Source organism: Rattus norvegicus, chromosome 4 (genome assembly GCF_036323735.1).
Source record: "Rattus norvegicus strain BN/NHsdMcwi chromosome 4, GRCr8, whole genome shotgun sequence".
Classification (NCBI taxonomy): domain Eukaryota; kingdom Metazoa; phylum Chordata; class Mammalia; order Rodentia; family Muridae; genus Rattus; species Rattus norvegicus.
In genome coordinates, this window is record NC_086022.1 from 37,140,271 (window position 1) to 37,158,714 (window position 18,444).

The 18,444-nt window shown below is 39.2% G+C and overlaps 1 protein-coding gene across 2 annotated transcripts in view; it reads right to left on the reverse strand.

The window, feature by feature from the left end:
- Positions 1-18,444, reverse strand: part of Col28a1 (collagen type XXVIII alpha 1 chain) — a 153,133-nt gene that overhangs the window by 103,968 nt on the left and 30,721 nt on the right. For both annotated transcript variants that reach the window (XM_039108604.2, XM_039108605.1), the window contains 2 exons: positions 7,054-7,122; positions 5,989-6,057 (listed from right to left, as the gene is read on the reverse strand). In XM_039108604.2, coding sequence (XP_038964532.1) covers positions 5,989-6,057; positions 7,054-7,122 — 138 coding nt within the window. The remainder of the gene's footprint in view (positions 1-5,988; positions 6,058-7,053; positions 7,123-18,444) is intronic.

Sequence of the window (18,444 nt, forward strand, 5' to 3'; positions counted from 1 at the left end):
CCTGCTGCTATCCTCAGTGTTCATGCCACTGTCACACCATCTCTAATACAGTAGGGGCTCCACAGCAACAGAGGCTTCACTTTTACCAATGGCCTCTCCAGGCCTCTTCGGGGACCCCAACCTTGCCACCAAGTATCAACCCTCCACTTCTTTCCATGACCTGTCAATCCTGAGGCTTCCATGGCTACTGAGACTGTACTTTACCATTGCCTCCTAACCTCTTCAGGAACTCCAACCTGACCACATGGTAACCAGGCATCAGGTTTTTCCCATAACTTCAACAATTCTTAGGTCTCTGCTACAGAGATTTATAGTGGTGTTTGTGTATCACGTTGACAAGGGGACATTTGAGTGAGTTAATTTTTGTCTACTTGATACAAACCGGAGTCACTTTAAAAAAGTTCAACTGGGGGATTGCTTCATAATATTACACTTAAGGCATGTCTGCAGGGGTGGTTTTTTTAATTAATTATTGATGTCATGGACCCTGCCCACTAGGGTTGTTGCTACCACTGGACAGGCTGTCCCAAATTGTATAAGAAAGCATTTCTGAGCAGACATGGAGGACAAGCCAAGTAAACAACGTTGACTCCATGACCTCTGCTTCAGTTCCTGCCTCCGGGTTTCAGGTTGAGCCTACATCCTTCCTTCTCTTCATGAGGGACTATAACATGCACACTGAAACACCCCACAACCACCACCATGTTTCTTTAGTAATGGTGTTTTATCACAGCAAGAGAACACTGACTAATACATCAAATATCCAATAGGTGAAAGGAACTGTGCTGGTTCTAAAACAGCAGATTGACCCACTCCTGGTCCCAGAGCGTAAACAGTCTCTTGTGACAATTAAAAACTAATTTCAGTGACTTTTGGATTTAGATACAACAGTAAGTGGTACCACACATTAACAGTGGTGAGTTTAAATAGTTTAGTCTTTCTAATGCTAAACACTGTCCTAAGTATTAATCATCCAATACATACTTACTAGCACTGATTAAAAAAAATCAATCTGAGTCCCACAACTGCTACACCTGTCCTTTTGTGAAAGTCTTGACATAATCCAGTCTGGTCTGTGGGAGATTGGCTGACATTGAACTGTGTGGAGAGAGGCACACTGAACAGAACAAATACAAGAACAAGTCCTCCTGCCTCTTCTCTGAATTTTTAGAACATGTCATCAGTTAAGGTGAAAGCGAGAACATCGGCACTCTAAGAAACTATGCACTCCAAGTCCTAGGGACAGAGCTAATGCCCACAGGCACGTGGGTGATTTAAAAACCAGTGATCCAAGGTTTAATCACCACAAGCTGGAGTAATATTCCATACTATTAATATGCTCTGCAGTCCTTCAGCTAAGTACACATGAAAGAAGATGGTTATTAACCAGAGAAGAGAAACAGTAGGTACTTGAACCAGATAAATGATGCTCTCAGTTTATTAAGCCATCCATGCAAACTATCATCTTATAAGAACACTTTTATTTGCAAATGGCTGTCATTTTATTTTTTAATCTAAATTCGTGTTTGTTCATTTAGATAGGATGCCGTGTACCCCAGACTGCCCTGAACCTGAATTCCTGTAGCCAAGATGACCCTGAACTCCTGATATTTCTGTCTTTACTTCTTTAGTCCTGAGATACACTATGAGCCACCACAGAGGGTTAATATAGTCCTGGGAATTGAACCCAGAGCCTTCTGCATGCTAGGCAAGAATTCTACCAACTGAGCTACTGCATCCCTAGACCTGTGTATCACCTTTTAAAGACAGAAAGGCTTCCATGAACAATCTCACTGCCCTTGGAAAAAACCATGAGAAGCAATTATAACCATGGCAAACTTATTTGGCTTTTACCAAATATACATATATTGCAAAAACCTAATTAGCACAATCTCATCAGTGAAAGGCTTTATGGAGACATTAACAATGAAATAAAATACGATTGCTCATTATATTTATAATATTACTTCCCTTCATAAAACCAAGCATTAAAGATAAGTGTGCTAACACATAGTAAAAATTGGCCATTATCTTCAAACAGTGTCATCTACTTTATTTTTAACCTGGAAGTAATTAGAGTTCTACTTCAGAGCATACTTTTTATTGAAAGTACTCTGAATAACCTTGCATACACAAAGAGATTACCCTGAGACTCCTGGCCAATTTAATCTTTATGAGTCACTTGTACTTACCGGATAAGTGCCACACTAGTGGTAATTACACGGAGGACCAACAGTTCAGAGTTAGGTATCAGAGCTCAAGTGTTACTTCAGCTACTCACATGCTTACATTGCTGTGTTACCAAGAATAGTACCAAGCCTGAGATCATTACAAATAATCAAGCGAAGAGGCAAAAGCAAAGAGATTCCAGCAGAATCTTTTCCAATCCTCCTGCTACTTCTAAATAATTTTTTCTTTTCTTTTATTGGATATTTTTTATTTACATTTCAAATGTTATCCCCTTTTCCAGTTTCCCCTCCAGAAACTTCCTGTCCCATCTCCCCTCCCCCTGCTTCCATGAGGGTGCTCCCCTACCCACCTCCCCACTCCCTTTGGCCTCCTCGCCCTAGCATTCCCCTACTCTGAGGCATTAAGCCTTCACAAGACCAAGGGCTTCTCCTCCATTGGTGCCCAAAAGGGCCATCCTCTGCTACATATGCAACGGGAGTCATGGGTTGCTTCTTGTGTACTCTTTGGTTGGTGGTTTAGTCCCTGGGAGCACTGGTGAGTCTGGTTGCTTGATATTGTTGTTCTTCATATGGGGTTGCAAACCCCTTCAGCTCCTTCAGTCCTTTCTCTAACTTCTCCATTAGGGAACCTGTTATCAGTCCAATGGTTGGCTACAAGCATCTGCCTCTGTATTAGTCAGGCTCTGGCAGAGTCTTTCGGGAGACAGCTATATCAGGCTCCTGTCAGCATGTACTTCTTGGCATCCCCAATAGTGTCTGGGTTTGGTGACTTATATGGGATGGATCCCCATGTGTGGCAGTCTCTGGATAGCCTTTCCTTCAGTCTCTACTCCACACACTGTCTCCGTATTTCCTCCCTTCAGTATTTTGTTCCCCCTTCTAAGAAGGACTGAAACATCCACACTTTGATCTTCCTTTTTCTTGAACTTCATGTGGTTAATTGGGTATTTCAAGCTTTGGGGCTAATATCCACTTATCACTGAGTGCATACCATGTGGGTTCTTTTGTGATTGAGTTACTTCACTAAATAATAACTACAAAACTAAGTAAATGCAAGACTCATTTATTTAATTGTGACATTTGATATAGCATCATTCATTGTACTGGGCTTTGTCCCACCTTTGTTATGATCTCTCTTTCCACTTGAATCATAGGCCATCAGAAGGTCAGGTCAGTGTAATTTGCATAGCTGTGGCTTGGCAAACAGAGAAATACACAAGCACTGGGTGTCCTGACCACACTGTGAAAGTGTTCCAGCTACCAACAGAAGGACAAGTAAGCCACAGAGGTACAGTATACATTGTCCTCTAAGCTGTTGCTGTGGCCATGAAAACTGAAGAAGAGAGTGTCCTGCTCCCTGAGGCACTGGGCAGGTGTTATGTACTGTTAAGCTGTTAAATCACTGATAGAGTTAGTGAGAACTTCTTTATGTTCTTAAGCACCCCTGATGGTCATTTCCTTTAAATGAGCAAATCACTTGAAGGTTGGGGCATTCTGACTCCGTAATTAGCCAACATTGGACTCTTGCTACCTTGGCTGCCTAGAACAAGAGGATTGCCAATCAAACATCCAGCCTCACTAGCCTTGTGCCCCACAGCCACCACTTAAAGACACCTTGAGAGAATTATACAGGGACGTCCCCACCCCCCTACCCTCCTAACCCCCCACGCCCAGCTGAAGAAGGCACAGCCTTGCCCAGGGTTATGTGAAATAGTTTGCGCCAGCCTAGATAGACTCAGATGACCCTCCAGCTATTTCTACCTAGACCACAGGGGGAGAGCAGATGGACCTGTGCTGAAGAGGCAACTATGTTTGGAGCAAAGCACAAGCCTTCATTTGCATGCAAAGTATGGTGGACCGGATAAAGGGTAAATGACTAAAGAGTTAGAAACATACTGCCAACACCTCAAGGGCCCCAAGTGGTGGTGGTATACAGAGGAATTAACATGCAGTGCAGGATTCCATCATTGCTAAGAAGGTAAGGGCCAGCGAGAAGTCTTAGTAGGTAAAGGGGATGGCTGACCACTCTGATGAATTGAGTTTAATCTCTAGAACCCGTGAGGAAAGTAGAGAACTACCCTATCAGTGCGCATGCCTGCACACACACGAATAATAAACAAAATGAACGCTTTACAAGCGTTACTATTTTAAAATTATTATTTAAAATTTAACACTTATATTTAATATTTATAATATTAATTCATCTGATTGTGTAATATATAAACATACAATACTATTTCATGTTTTAAAAACACAAAATAATATGTAAGCCAATGACTGAGCTTACTGCTAATATGCTTTCACTCAAAACGGCTACTAAAAAATGCAGTTTCTAAAAAAGAAAAAAAAATCAGCCAAGTGGAAAAAAAAGTCTGGGGATATAGTTCAGTTAGTGGAGTGCTTGCCTTGGATCCATGCATCCCAAGACTCAGTGCGACACAAACTGGGTAAGCTGGCACACACCTGTGATCCCAGTTCTCTGGAGGTAGAGGCAGGGTGATCAGAAATTCAAGGTCATCCTTGCCTACATAAGAAGCTTGAGGCAAGCCTGGGCTACAGGAGATCCTATCTATAAAATAAGAGTAAGAAAATAAAGTAGAAAGAGTAAGAAACAACTAAGAATATGTATATGTGTATATATATATACATATATATAAGTTAACTGAAAATATAATAACACTAATAAATAATTTATTTAGAATGAAATGATGAAATGTTAATGAGGAATTCATGTCTAGACTCTATAAAGAAATCAAATTAGGGGCTAGAGAGATAGCTCAGCAATTAGAGATCATTCTGCTCTAGCAGAAAACTCCAGTTCAGTTCCCAAGACCCACACTGGAACAGGTCACAACTACCTGCTCCAATTTAGCTCCAGGGCGTCTCATGCCAGAAATTAGAGGCCAGAAATCATGTGCAGTGCACACGCACAGGCACACGGGCGCACAGCGCATGCACACACACACACACACACACACACACACACACACACATTCATATAACACAAAACCTCAGACAATACATTTGTTTACTTCACGGGTACTGGAAAGAAACATGTTTCCGTTAGTGATTCCATGAGGCAATATGCAATGCAAAACCAAGTAAGGAGGTTACTGCTGTGGCTGGCTGCTTTGGCTTCTGCCTCCATAAGCCAGCTCCAGTTCTTTACTCAGAATAAAAATCACTTGAGAAGTTATGAAGTTCCTCATAACAGAAGAGTCATGTTTTATTCATTTCCTCTTCAGATCTCTCTTGACAGAATCCTTTTTTCCTTTTCCAACAATAGCAAACTTCAAAGCTCCATAAGGTGGAAGCCGGGAATAAAACAGGCTTTATCTTTGTCCCATCACCAAGCCTAACTTTAGAGCGCTCTCAAGGATTACATAATGAGCTGCTCAGCCTCTGGTGCTAGCCTCCACTGTTCTCAGGGCTACAGTGGTACCAACGACCATGTGTAGACCGGAGACTTCAATCCAGATCTGTCACCTCCTGGGAACGTTGTCACCTCAGAACCCTTTCATTTTACCAAGCTAAGTAATCTGAGAAGATATTACAGTGAGGAAACACGAGTTGAAAACATCCTACGCACATGTATGTGCATATGCATGTATATATACATGTAGCCATATTTCAAGCATGAAAAGTAATGTGGACCTCATTCTTACATACTTCTACTATTAATGGACTTTTAACATAAAAATATGCCCAGTAGAGTCACTTGGGTGTTTCTCTTTACCAGAATGAACATGCAAGAACCATACTCTCCCACTTTACTCCTCTTGCAGCGTTTGCCACTTACTGGCTGTCCGGGTTCACCAATTCCAATCGGTCCTGGAGCTCCTGTCCTTCCTTCCTGGCCCCTTTCACCCTGAGACAGGAAAAGTAGTTACGGGGCGAGTTATTAAATAAATAAGATGATATGAAGTGAGCTGGAGATTTCAACCGGGATAAACAACAAAATAGCCACACTGTTCATATTCGGGAACATTAAGAACCATTCGGAGGAGGCTGGTGTGAATTGAAGCAAACAAATTGTCCTAAAATGTTCACCAGCTCTTGTTTAAATGCAACTCGATTATCTCTGCACTTACAAATGATAGTGTAGAAACAGGGATGGCCAAGATAAAATATGTGCTATTCCCTGCCACTATCCTAAGATGTCACCCCTTCCCTATCCACTTTCACCTCTCCTTAAGCTCTGCTTCATGCTTGATCAGAAACCTCTTCTCCTCTAACAATGGGACTCTGCCCATTGAAGTCCCACCTTCCCTGGAGTCTGTGTATCCTGATTGCTGAAATGCTGTGCACTTGATTACCTTCTAGGCATCCTGAATTAGGGCTGCTCCCTTTCAGCTCTGTATTAAAGTCTTATGATCCTGAAAGTCCATTTAAAAATCAGTATGAACCTCTGCTCTCTCATATGTTCTGTGTGACCCAGAGCATCCCGGGACGCTCCCTACCAATTCCCTATAAATCTTCATGGCAGCATTTACTTGCTCAGCATTTTGGACCTCTAGTTTCTGTTTACATAATGTGAGCAGGTGGTAGGTTTACATGTTAAGATACCACACACTTCTCAATAGTGTATTTGCACATTAGCGTTTACAGCCCAAGGAACCCAACAGAACCGCCTGTACATTATCAGAGACTGTGTATTTGGAGACACACAAAGTTTTCATTCCAATCCAGTCCAATATCTTGAGTATTCTTATGCTAATTGTCCCAGACCAGGATGCTGCATTGTCCAAAGACCCAAAATGTTTGCAACTGCTGCAGGAAAGTGCTGAAGAGAACTTATGCCCTTCTTTCCAAGTCCCATATAAATTCAATAGTTATCTACGGATAAAGAAGCAAATATCTTTACCTTAACACCTTGCTGTCCAATACCAGGGGCTCCTGGAGGACCATAAGGACCAGGAGGACCTGGCTCACCCTAGAATAGAAAAAAGGGGATTGTTAGGTCAGCTCCACAGTTGAGCAGTTCTTAGGTATATAGTGTTGCAATGGGAGTTCTGAGAACAACAGTGGTCTAGAACACAGTCCCTGCCCTCAGTTATCTCTAGTTTTTAAATAGAATTTAAATATATTTTAAAACATAATAAAAATAAACTATTAATGAATATATGGTAATTGATCCCACCTAGATTCATTTTTTATATTCGTTCAGTCATATTGATTTTAAAAGTCTTTATGTAGGAAGGTACAATGAAAGGAAGAAAGAGAGAAAGGAACTATCTTTACCTATGAGGGTCATAATACAGCCTTTTCGTGCATTCCACAAATCTATTTTGAGTGCTCTGACAGATACGTTCTGGTCCCTACTCAATGACTATCTCTCTCACCTTTACTATTCAAGCCAATAGGAAGCTATATTTTGCTCTCAAAAGATGTAGTATGATGCCCAATTAATCCTATTATTATTGATTGGTTTAGCTTTGTCATGTTTAGTCAAGGTTTCTGTTGCTCAAAGTGAGAGCATTTTCAAGTAATACAGCCCACTCTGTGGTGGGACCATAAGTGAACTTAGGCATGCTAGACCTGGACGATACCAAACCACTCACGGCTCCTCGTGTCAGGAGAGAAACCCGAGTCCAGGCAGGCTACCTGGCCTGGGTGTCCAGCTCACAGCTCACTGACACTCGTATGTACTTCCTCTGGTGACTCAGGCCTCTAGTCCTGGGAAATAATGATGGGTTAAAAGACCCACATTGCCTTTTGTATAATGCCAAATTGTTCCTGCTCTCAAAGTAATACGTCTTCGTTATAAAAAAATCTGTCATGCATCTTAAAACATACATATAAAAGTTTAAAATTAACTTTCTATTACTTTGATTAATTTTAGTATCTTCTCCAAGTTTTTGTCTGCATAAATGACCCACTTATTTATACTAATGAGTATTTCTACCCACTCTCATGCTCAAGGCCAGGCTTCATCTATATTAAAGATTTCTCTTCATGCTTGCAAGAGGCAACGTGAGACATGAACCAAGACCAGACTTCACCAAGTTAAGGAAAAAGGAAACTCCCCAAAACATACATCCAGACACAAAATGAATTAAAACAAAGGACATCTGTGTGAACATCAGGGTCAGAGGTCATAGTCCTTTGGCATTCACAGCATCTGCTGTTTATGCTATTGAGAAAAGTCAATCTGGCAGCTCAAATGGAATTTCTTCCTTTTGAAATTCTACAGTGGTTTCTGTTCTCTCTAAATGTTTTCCATCAGGAAGCTAAAGGTCATTCTTACTATACATGTTCTTATCCATGAAAATTCTCTCTTTCTTTTCATACCAGACATAAAAATTCATACTAAATTTGAATCATATTTTTTTAATCTCAAAATATAAGCGAGGGTGAGAAAAGACTCGGAGTCCTGGAGATACCAAATTTTCTTTCTCTAAAGAGTGTTTCCTTTTGATACTTATACTTCTGATACTTTCCAGCCAACGTGTATGCTCTATGAGCCCCGTGTGGATAGCCACAGAGTCCACATAAAGGGACACTCTATACTTGCTCTATGGAGACCATGTAGTAAATACAAAGATGTTAAGACATGGTCTTCATTTAGTTTTTAAATCTAGCATGGGCGTTTTCTCTGAAGAAGATAAAGGTTTATTGCCTCCCTCACCCCAACACACATATGCACCAAAAGCAGCACCTAGGGAAAATACTAAATACAAGTAGAATTTCAAGCACTTTTTATTTTCTGACTTATCGCAATAATCAACAAATCCTCAAATGGTGCATGGTTTAAGTCCAAAGAGTCTTATTAAATAGCAAATATATTTAAAATAAATATAGCTAGTTTTTACAGGATAAAATACTTCTACTCATATTGGTGCAAGATGACCTATTCTTTTAGAAATACTATCAAGAAAAAATGTTAATCATTCTATGAAAAGAAGAATGTGTTAAAAATGTTAAAACAGCTTTAATATTTCAAACAGATATTTATTGGAATAGGTTTATTTTGCTTAGTTTTGACTTTTGGGTATTTTGTTTACTTGCTTTAGCTAAATGCCTTATTTTGGGAGATAATTCAGGAGTTACCTTGTTAATGTTGTCCTTAAGTCAATTTTTATAATTTTTAGGTATTACCTTGTTGCTTGGATAATCATTTTTAAAACATGTTTTCCTTTGATATTTGCTTCTTTAAATTTAGAAGACAAATTTTAGAAAGAACATTAAAATGAAACACTAATAGAAAACCTTAGGCTCATATATTCTATTTTGTTCTTTTTAAACACAGCTTTGTTGCACACCAGGTCAGAAGACGACATTTACGCTAACCACTTCAGGGAAATGTGAGTTACTGTGAGTGGTGGAAGCTTTATCCTGTTTAGTGTTTATCTGAAAGTTTGATTGGAAATAAACCACTGCCTGGGTTGTCAAGAGATTTTCTTCTAACTATTGTCAGTGAATTGGCTTAGTGGTTACCTTGAAAAGAGTGAGCCAAGAGCCTCAGAAAGAAAAGAAGCACCTTGCCCTTAAACCCAGAGCTCTCACTAGCCAAGCACCAATAGCAATGGAGATTGCTTCATTCTACTTCTCAAAGGAACTGCAGGGATGTGAAGACTATGGAAGGATTGCTTTCCCTTACTGGAACACGGCCCATGGCCCATGAGTAACACATCTCCACAGGCTACTATCTTAAACGCCATTCCCAGGAGATTGATATCACAACATAGGACCCGTAAATAAGTAGTAACAAAGACTTAATGTTTATTTTCTCTGCATTTTCCTTTCTCTTTTCCTAAAAAAATTCATGTGGTAAAGAAAGTGACACTCATTATGAGACATGTTGCTTTGGTAAGACAACACATTCCGAGGAATCTGCACTCAGAATTGTTCTCTTGGAATTCACCAAAACAACACAGACCAGGTAAGACTCCAGACTTAATACTCTCTATGTATTATTCCTGCCAGCCATAACCAGCACATGTGCTGGTACACACGTGCATAAACAATGTACCTGAGGGGTTGGGGATTTAGCTCAGTGGTAGAGCGCTTGCCTAGGAAGCGCAAGGCCCTGGGTTCAGTCCCCAGCTCCGAAAAAAAAGAACCAAAAAAAAAAAAAAAAAAAAACAATGTACCTGAAATACTAACTATACTTGGAAGTTCTCTGTTTTATTTTCTTGACCACCAGAATGACTTCCCACAAACAAGTATTAAAAGAGAACTAGTTAAGATATATCACCCCATAGAGGTTTATTTTATGCCCTCCATGTAAATGGGAGAATGAGCCTGTGTGGGGCAATGAGAAAGTCAGGTCCTCCACATTCACTTATTCTGATCCTGCTCAGAAATTACAAATGCTCTGAGTCTCAAGAGAAGAATCCAGTGTGAAATAAAATCTACTCTTTATAAACATTGCCCGACACTTCATACGCATTATTTTATTTATTCTTTAAACAATCCTGGGAAATGGTATTTCCCCTCCTTTCAGAGTGGAAGAATATAATCTTCACTTTGAGCCCACTTTTCATTATGCACAGAATCACATAGAAAATAAATGGCTTTGGAGTCATTTAGTTCAGTGGACTTAGTTCTTTCATTTGCAATATTAGAGACTTTATGAGATTCCAAACTGCAAAATGAGGATGGTTATATGTACCTTACAGGGCTGTAGAAAGGCTTCAAAATGTTGTCTGTAAAATTTCCAAGTCATATATACAAGCATATATGGTAGTTGTTTACTATGCAACCATTCGATTATTGTTCAACTGCACTTTATTGACCAAATGCTACAAGCCCCTGTGTTCAACAAATATCCGGTGAAGAAATGTTTAATTCTGCCTCAAGGGATTTTGAAAAGTTTATTGCAGTAGCAGAGATGTGTGAGATGAGCAAAGAGGTAGCAATTGTCAACTGCAGTGCAGATAAATAAAAGTAGAAGAGCAGGGAATGATGGGAGATGTTCTTTCATCAGCATGAAACCCAGGCTCCAGGAGCCAGGAATAAGGGGGCACTAGGGTCTCATCAAAAAACAAGTGCCCAGTGAAAATTATACAGCAAGCCCCAGATATAATTTTAAATTCTCTAGTAACTCCACTAAGAAAGCAAGTAGAAATAAATTAATAGTCATTAATAACTGTTTTATTTATTAACTGAAATAGTATTTCAATGTTATCAATACTTTAAAATATTAGTGATTATGCTTTTTATTATTTCACTGCGGCTTTTGAAGTTCATGTTTACCTTAAACTTGAAGAAACTTCAACTGCATAAAACACACTCAAAGTGCTCAAGAACCTCCTATGGCTATGAGTTTTGGAGAGATTAAAAAGGCCAGAGACTTGGTTCAGAACCATGGACAGTACCAATAGTAACCCACAGGTAGAAATCTACCAAAAACATCTTCACAGAAATTAGGGAAATCAAGAACTGCAAGAAGACCTAGCCATTTCTAAAGACCTACTAAGTCCATTTCTCTTCTAGGCCTGGCTATGCTCTAGTGTCCCCATCTATGTAATGTCTCCACGGTCCATCCCTCTAGTGTCAAACCAGAACTCAGAAGTCATTCTTCCACCAAATAAAATAATAGACAATTGTCAGCATGACTCTAAAATCTGACCTGAATTCATCTATCTCTATAATACCCACAAGGTTAATATTGTTTATTCAAACCACAGCAGCATCCTTAACAGTCAACTTACAATAATTCTAGGACCCTCCAATTTGATTCCTCCATTGCTACTAGAAAAGTTTTCATTTTAATTTTATTCTGAAAAGAGGTTTTGAGGCCTTTTCTTTTTGCTGTCATGATAAAGCAGGGCTCCCATGCAAGATGCTCCATAGAGTGTCCATGTAGCCTCTTTGCTCCAGGTCACAATCACCACTTTACTAGTGGCAATGACCTTCATTCAGTTCCTTGTGCATGACCTGTTCCTTTCAGTCATAAGGTCTTAGACCACATTGCCCTCTCTATCTTGGGTGTTCTTATGGCTCTCAGATCATATTTTAAGCCCCATGCTTATGGGAGAGTTCTCTGATCAGATGAAATTTACTGCAATATTGAGAGCACTATTTTTTTTTCTGCAACTCTAGTGTGTTATTGTGATCCAAATCCCCGTTCCAAGTCTGAGAAGAGGATGTTTGGATTTTGTTCCCCTTTGGTTTCTCAGTGCTTAGCTGATTAGCATTATTCATACAATCTCCCAAGCAACAGACATTTACTGGGTATCTTAAGGGACCCGGTATTACATGAATTCCTGGTCAGATCATGGAGAAGTTATGGATCTGGGAATTCTCCTTCAGAGCTACTTAACTGGTCTATATACATAAATTAATATTTCATAATAATGCTAAGTGACTACTCCATAGTTTCTCCTTCAAATTCACCTAGACAAAATTAACAGATTTTTTTGCAACTAAAAGTACAATGAGCCTAAGCTTACATTTTTAGGAAAGTTTAGCCAAAGAAAACCCAACACTTATGTACCTAAGTGAATCTAAGTAAAGCAAACCCTTCCTTTCTCTAAGATAGCAAACAATGAAAGTTCTGCCCAATCCATCAAAATGCAATACAGTTATGAACAATTTAACCATCCCTCGGGCCCTTTTCACCACTGGAAAGATGGTTTGACAATGTCTTTGAGTCATTTCTGAGTTAGAAGTGACACTAACTCAAATGAGTCTGTGACAAATGTTCTCTTGCTTTCAAAATGGAGAAGGATAACTGTGACTAAAATGGTTAAAATGTGGCCAAGCTACATCTTTAATTGAAACCCAGTAAAAGGTTTGTTCAGAGACTTAGGGGACAAGACAATAAAGGCATTATTTTTGGCCTTCTGGCCAAGTAGGGAGGAGGACACAGGGAATTCAATATTTATCATGTATATTTGAGTTGTTCTCCATTGGAGGCCGTCATTTCTCTTGTTCCAGAGGAAGTTTTGTGTGATAAATACTTTGAGGAAAAATAGTGGTATAGACTTGATCTGTGATGCTGTGAGGAAGACTGTCAAAAGGGTCAGTTGCTTGATAAAACTTGCCAGCACACGTAGGATTCACTCCAGGACAGATCCTATATGGAATGTTTTGCTTATATTAATTCACATATGTCTTGCATCTTTTATTAACCCAGAACATGGATGGCAAAGCTGAGTCACAGGGAAGCAAATTAGCAAACCAAATGGCTCAGCTAATAAAACCTACCACCGCATTCAACTTCAGAGTCCAGCTTCAGAAATGGTGCCCTTAACTACTGTATCTAACTGCTTCATAAAGTCACAGACTTTTAACTTTTAAAGAATTTTAAAACTCAATTGATCTTTAGCAACAGGGTGTAAAGTACAAATGTCAGAGTTATAATATATTCACAATTGAAGATCTATAAGAGGAAGACAAGACAGATACGGTGAAATGCAAGCCAAGAGGAAACAGAACTTATACAAATCAGCTCACCTTCTATTTTGGGTACATAGAATCTACAGCATAATCACTGCATCAGCGAAAAACTTTGTGTAAATTACAGTTGGCAATACTGTGATTATATACTATAACTTTACATATAAACTCAAACTGTATTGATTGTGGAACCATCATTATTTCAAATTCGTATTTAAAATACCATGTACTCAACCACAGCTCACACATCTACCAATTTGTGTTTTCCAAAGTAAATATTTTATAATAACCAAGAGCTGGTAAAAACTGCAAGTAATCCACAGTATTGCTATATTCGGTAACTGTAGCCGTCAGTGCTGGATCACGGTGCTCAAGTAGAAATGAGAGGTCATACAAAGGCCATTTGGTTGCAAAGCCATGACCCCTCACACTACAAAAGTTAGAGGATTGTGTGTCTCTCTCACTAAGACAGGTGGAAAGCATTCAGGAGAGAGTTTTAGAACTGTGCCTCTAATGTACAGTTTTGGTTTCTCCTGCACAAAGTAAATTGCTGTGATATTCAAGTTGGATATTTTCTGTTCCTGTGGCAACATAATCATTGATTGGAAAGGGGTAATTAATCTGACAGTGTGATATGTTTCTTTAAGACACATTTCTTCAAGGCTAGAAGGAGGAGATATTGTTTGGTCCACAGCATAGGACTCACTAAAATGATTTTTAAAAATTAAACTATAAATAATAGTACCTCTTTGATAGCATTAGTAGCATGTTGAATTATGAAGGATTTTCCTTGATGGTTCAAATTATAATAGGCTATGTATACATTACAATTTTAATAAGATGCCTTATCCTTAGGTGAACTTAACATCTCCCTGCAAAGTTGCTACTGCGATGTACTTGAATTAATGATACTGTCGTAATTATAAAAACTGTGGCATTCCTATGAGCACATGGCTGGGTCTGTTCCATCTAGTGCTCAATCTAACTAGGTGTATGAGAAATATCCTGGGAAATGTTGGCAGTTTCTCTGTCTTACGGCTCTGGGTTGGCAGGCACTAACTGCATAGATACACATGCACATATATACACACAGTCTACCCCAGCAGCTGAAGCCATAGGATCAAGAGATGTAAGCATGAAAATCATCCGACTTGAAGTCATTGGCTAAAGTCCTACATGATCTGACAACCCTTTCAAGTGGTCAGTGTCAGTTGGCTCACATCAGATGAATTAATAAGCTTGCTTAAATTCCTTGTGAGCAGATGTTCATGCAAGTCAAAGCTCTTTCCACATCGGGAACTGCTGAATTGCTATTCTTCCCATTTAATTAGGCTTGGAACAGAAGCAACATTTAGACTTCTACATCTCTGAAGGCAAAAGAGTCACAAAGTTTGGCCAATACTCTTCATTCAACAAATATTTATAACAAAAATGATAAAGGGCTGCTTTCTATGCACATCACAACCTTGTTCAGATTGATCAGCCCTCTGAGAGCCAGGGAGCACAATGCTGAAACTGGTGTGTTCACGTGGTATTTTAAAACTATTTTCCATGAAGCCAAAAATACCACCAATGTGGTTAGAGAATTGTGAATCCTAAAATCCTTCTGATTATTTTTACTAGGAATTGCAGACTCTACGTAAGTTTTACCATACATCAAGTTATGATATTATACATCATGTTACAAACTATAGTTGGTAAAGAGTTGAAATCAATGAGTTAGTTGTTTGAGACTTTAAAATAAATCTAAACACCACTCTTGATTGAGAAGAAATCTAAAATTCTTTAACTTTTTCTTATTATGGTATTTATCTATTTTCAAACCACAACTGTAAATATTAGTCATGTTTAAGAGGTTAACCTCCTAGAGATACTAAACTAATTTGGGGCCAAATCAAGTGTTTAATAATAACTAAAGTTAACCCATTTTCAAAACTGGGTCTTCAGTAAAATACTAAAATATTATAGAAAACATAGGACTCTAAGTCATACATGTCATGTCCTCTTAACACTTTGAGGAGTCTGTACAAGCACTTTATGGATACTTTAATATACACTACACTACCCTGTTCTGCCCCATTTGTAGGGTTAGAGGAGTAATATCCTTGGCCGTTTCAAACTGTCAGTCAATTCCCTGCACTGCCCACTGCCCACTCCTGATTTCTAGAGTTTTCTTAGCATCTCAGGAGCTAACCTGAACATAAAGACTAAGTTTCTTATGTAAGAATATTTTGTTTTTCTTATACTTGAAAGTAAAGAGCAAGAAGAAAACCTAAGGGAAAAAATCCTTTGGGAAATATTGTGGGTATCCTAGATATTTGTGGGTCTCCAAATATTGTGGATATTCTGTGCAAGGTGGGATATCGAAGACAGCTCTTTCTGAAGATAAATGAATGCCATAGAGTACTAATAGCACAATGTAAATAGTTTGCCACGTGGAACTTTTCCTTGTAAGAGGCACCAGGGCAGTCACCTGCTCTTCCAGCTCTGACCTCCAGAGCTCTGCTGTGGGTGTCACAGGCCATTTCCTACACATTCCACAATGCAGTCCTTCACCTCAGGCATAGTTTTAGAAAAAGCAGGTTTGCATGAGATTTGAGAAAGAAATGTCCCTTGGAAACAACCTCAGAAAAGTCTCAAGATCTAGTAAGAATGGGCCGTTTAGTTTTGTATCACCCACTGTGCTAGTTTGTTCAGAGTTATGATTGAACAAATTTGTAAGGTCTTCCGATCTTGACCCTTTCTAGCTAGGTAGCAGAGGGCCCATTGGTAGCAGGCTGTTATTACAGCCTGGGCCAACCACAACAGCCTTGGGAAAGTCAGCGGTTCTGTATCCAAAGGGCTCCAGTCTCCTTTTAGTTACAAGTTCAGCTTGGTCCCAGAAGAAGGCTTCTTGGGCACTTCCGTAATTACACTTTTAACAATTTAAAAGATCCGTTGGGATGTTCTTCTGAGAACTATGATCCTTGTGAGTGGGAGAGCCTGAGAGGCCTCCGAACCAAGGCTTCCTTTTGAAAACTATCTGTAGTTTGTTGCTAAGGCAACAAGGGCATTCAGGGCAGAACAGGAGTTAGTTTCCATGTGGAAAGTATTAATGGCAGCAATGATTGGTGAAACTGGGCCAGAGGCACATTTTTCCTGATTTAGCACATGCTATTTTTTTTCCTTTTTGTTCTTTGGCCACCTTTTCTGGGGTGAGGAGACCTTTGATGAAGAAAATCCAACCCCAGAACAACAAACAGTGATTGTAGTTCATGAGAGAGACCATTCATAAATGCAAAGCCATAGACAGGCCCCTTCTAGAAACTCTCACGGAATCTTTGTGAATGTTTTAAGTATAGAATTTCTGTTTTTGGTCTATTAGAGATGCAGTGCTTGAAAATAGTTAGCACAGTTTCTTTTTTCTAAGCGATTTCATTCTTTCTTTCCTATGACTTCGCATGAACATTAAAGACAAGCAGAAATATCCTTTCAACAAACAGTTTCTCAAAGCCAAAATGGACTGTATGAGGACTTAGGTGTAATTTCCATATTTTCTATGAGAAACACATTGGTCTCAGGCCAACTCTTCATGAAATTCAGCATTTATTTTTCTGAAGGAGGATAAATAGCATATCATGGGTAATCGCACACTTTACCTTCCAGGTGCTGATGTTTTCTGGATCAAAAGGCCTGAAACCATTATTGTTTACAATCTTGGAACCTCAGAAGCTTAATTTGTATAATGATGATAAGAATAGTTCATGTCTCAGAAGGCAATATTGGCAGTTGCATATTAAGAACTATATATATGTCACAAAAGAAATATACAATGTTATCCATGATTGTCAAAGTGTGAGAATCAATAATTTTGCCCATGTCCATTAGAAAATACAGATTTTATGCATAGATTCCAACATCAATTTCTTTAAAATTTTTTGAACAAAATAATGTATGAGAAGAAATCACCATTTGATATGCCATTATTTCGAGACAGAAGAACTAAATTGCCTTTGCTACTTTGTGGGTTCTTCTTCCCCAACCTCGTTTCATCCCAATCACTAGATAGGAGCAAAAGAAGGAGAGAGGGAAGAGAAAGATAGATACAAGGATAGATAGATGGGAGAGAGAGAGAGAGAGAGAGAGAGAGAGAGAGAGAGAGAGAGAGAAAGGCAGAGACAAAGATCTGCATCTAATTTCTTCTTTGTTTGAAGCTGATTTTTACTACTTTGTGAGTCCCCTCCCCCCCCCCGGTTCCACCCCATCACTAAATAGAAGAGAATGAAGGATAGGAGGGAGGGAGGGAGAGAGAGAGAGAGAGAGACAGACAGAGACAGAGAGAGAGAGAGAGAGAGAGAGAGAGAGACCTCTTTCTTCTTCTTTGAACATGACTGCTAACAAGTCTCAACTAACCCCCTTGAACAGCCACCAACCAACAGTCACACCTATCATCGGCTCTAGCATTTATATCCCTCTGAAAAATTCACAGAATCCCAAACATCATACAATGGTAGAAGCTAACTGGCAAAACCATGCCTCTGCCAGAGCATAAGGCAAATCTCAGTCAGCTACTGCACAGCAGGCCATGCTTCCACACCTGGAATTAAGATAAAAACATAATCTCTTTGTGTGTTTTAAACAAACCAAAATTCCAGAATTCTCACTAGAAAGAACAAAACAGCTTATTACATGTTCATAATTTAGAAGCACATCCCAAGAGGCAAGATAGGATCGTTCCCCAAAACTGTACTCTCAAGATAATAGACACACAAATGTTTAAGATTGGAAAAAAAAAACATTAGCTATCAATCAATGTGGCATAATCTTTGGCTAACAGATCCCCCAGATATTAAGAAATAAGACAAAGTATTAATATTTCCAAGACAAAAATTAAGAGACCAAGCACTAGAGAAACAGCCCAGTAGTTAAG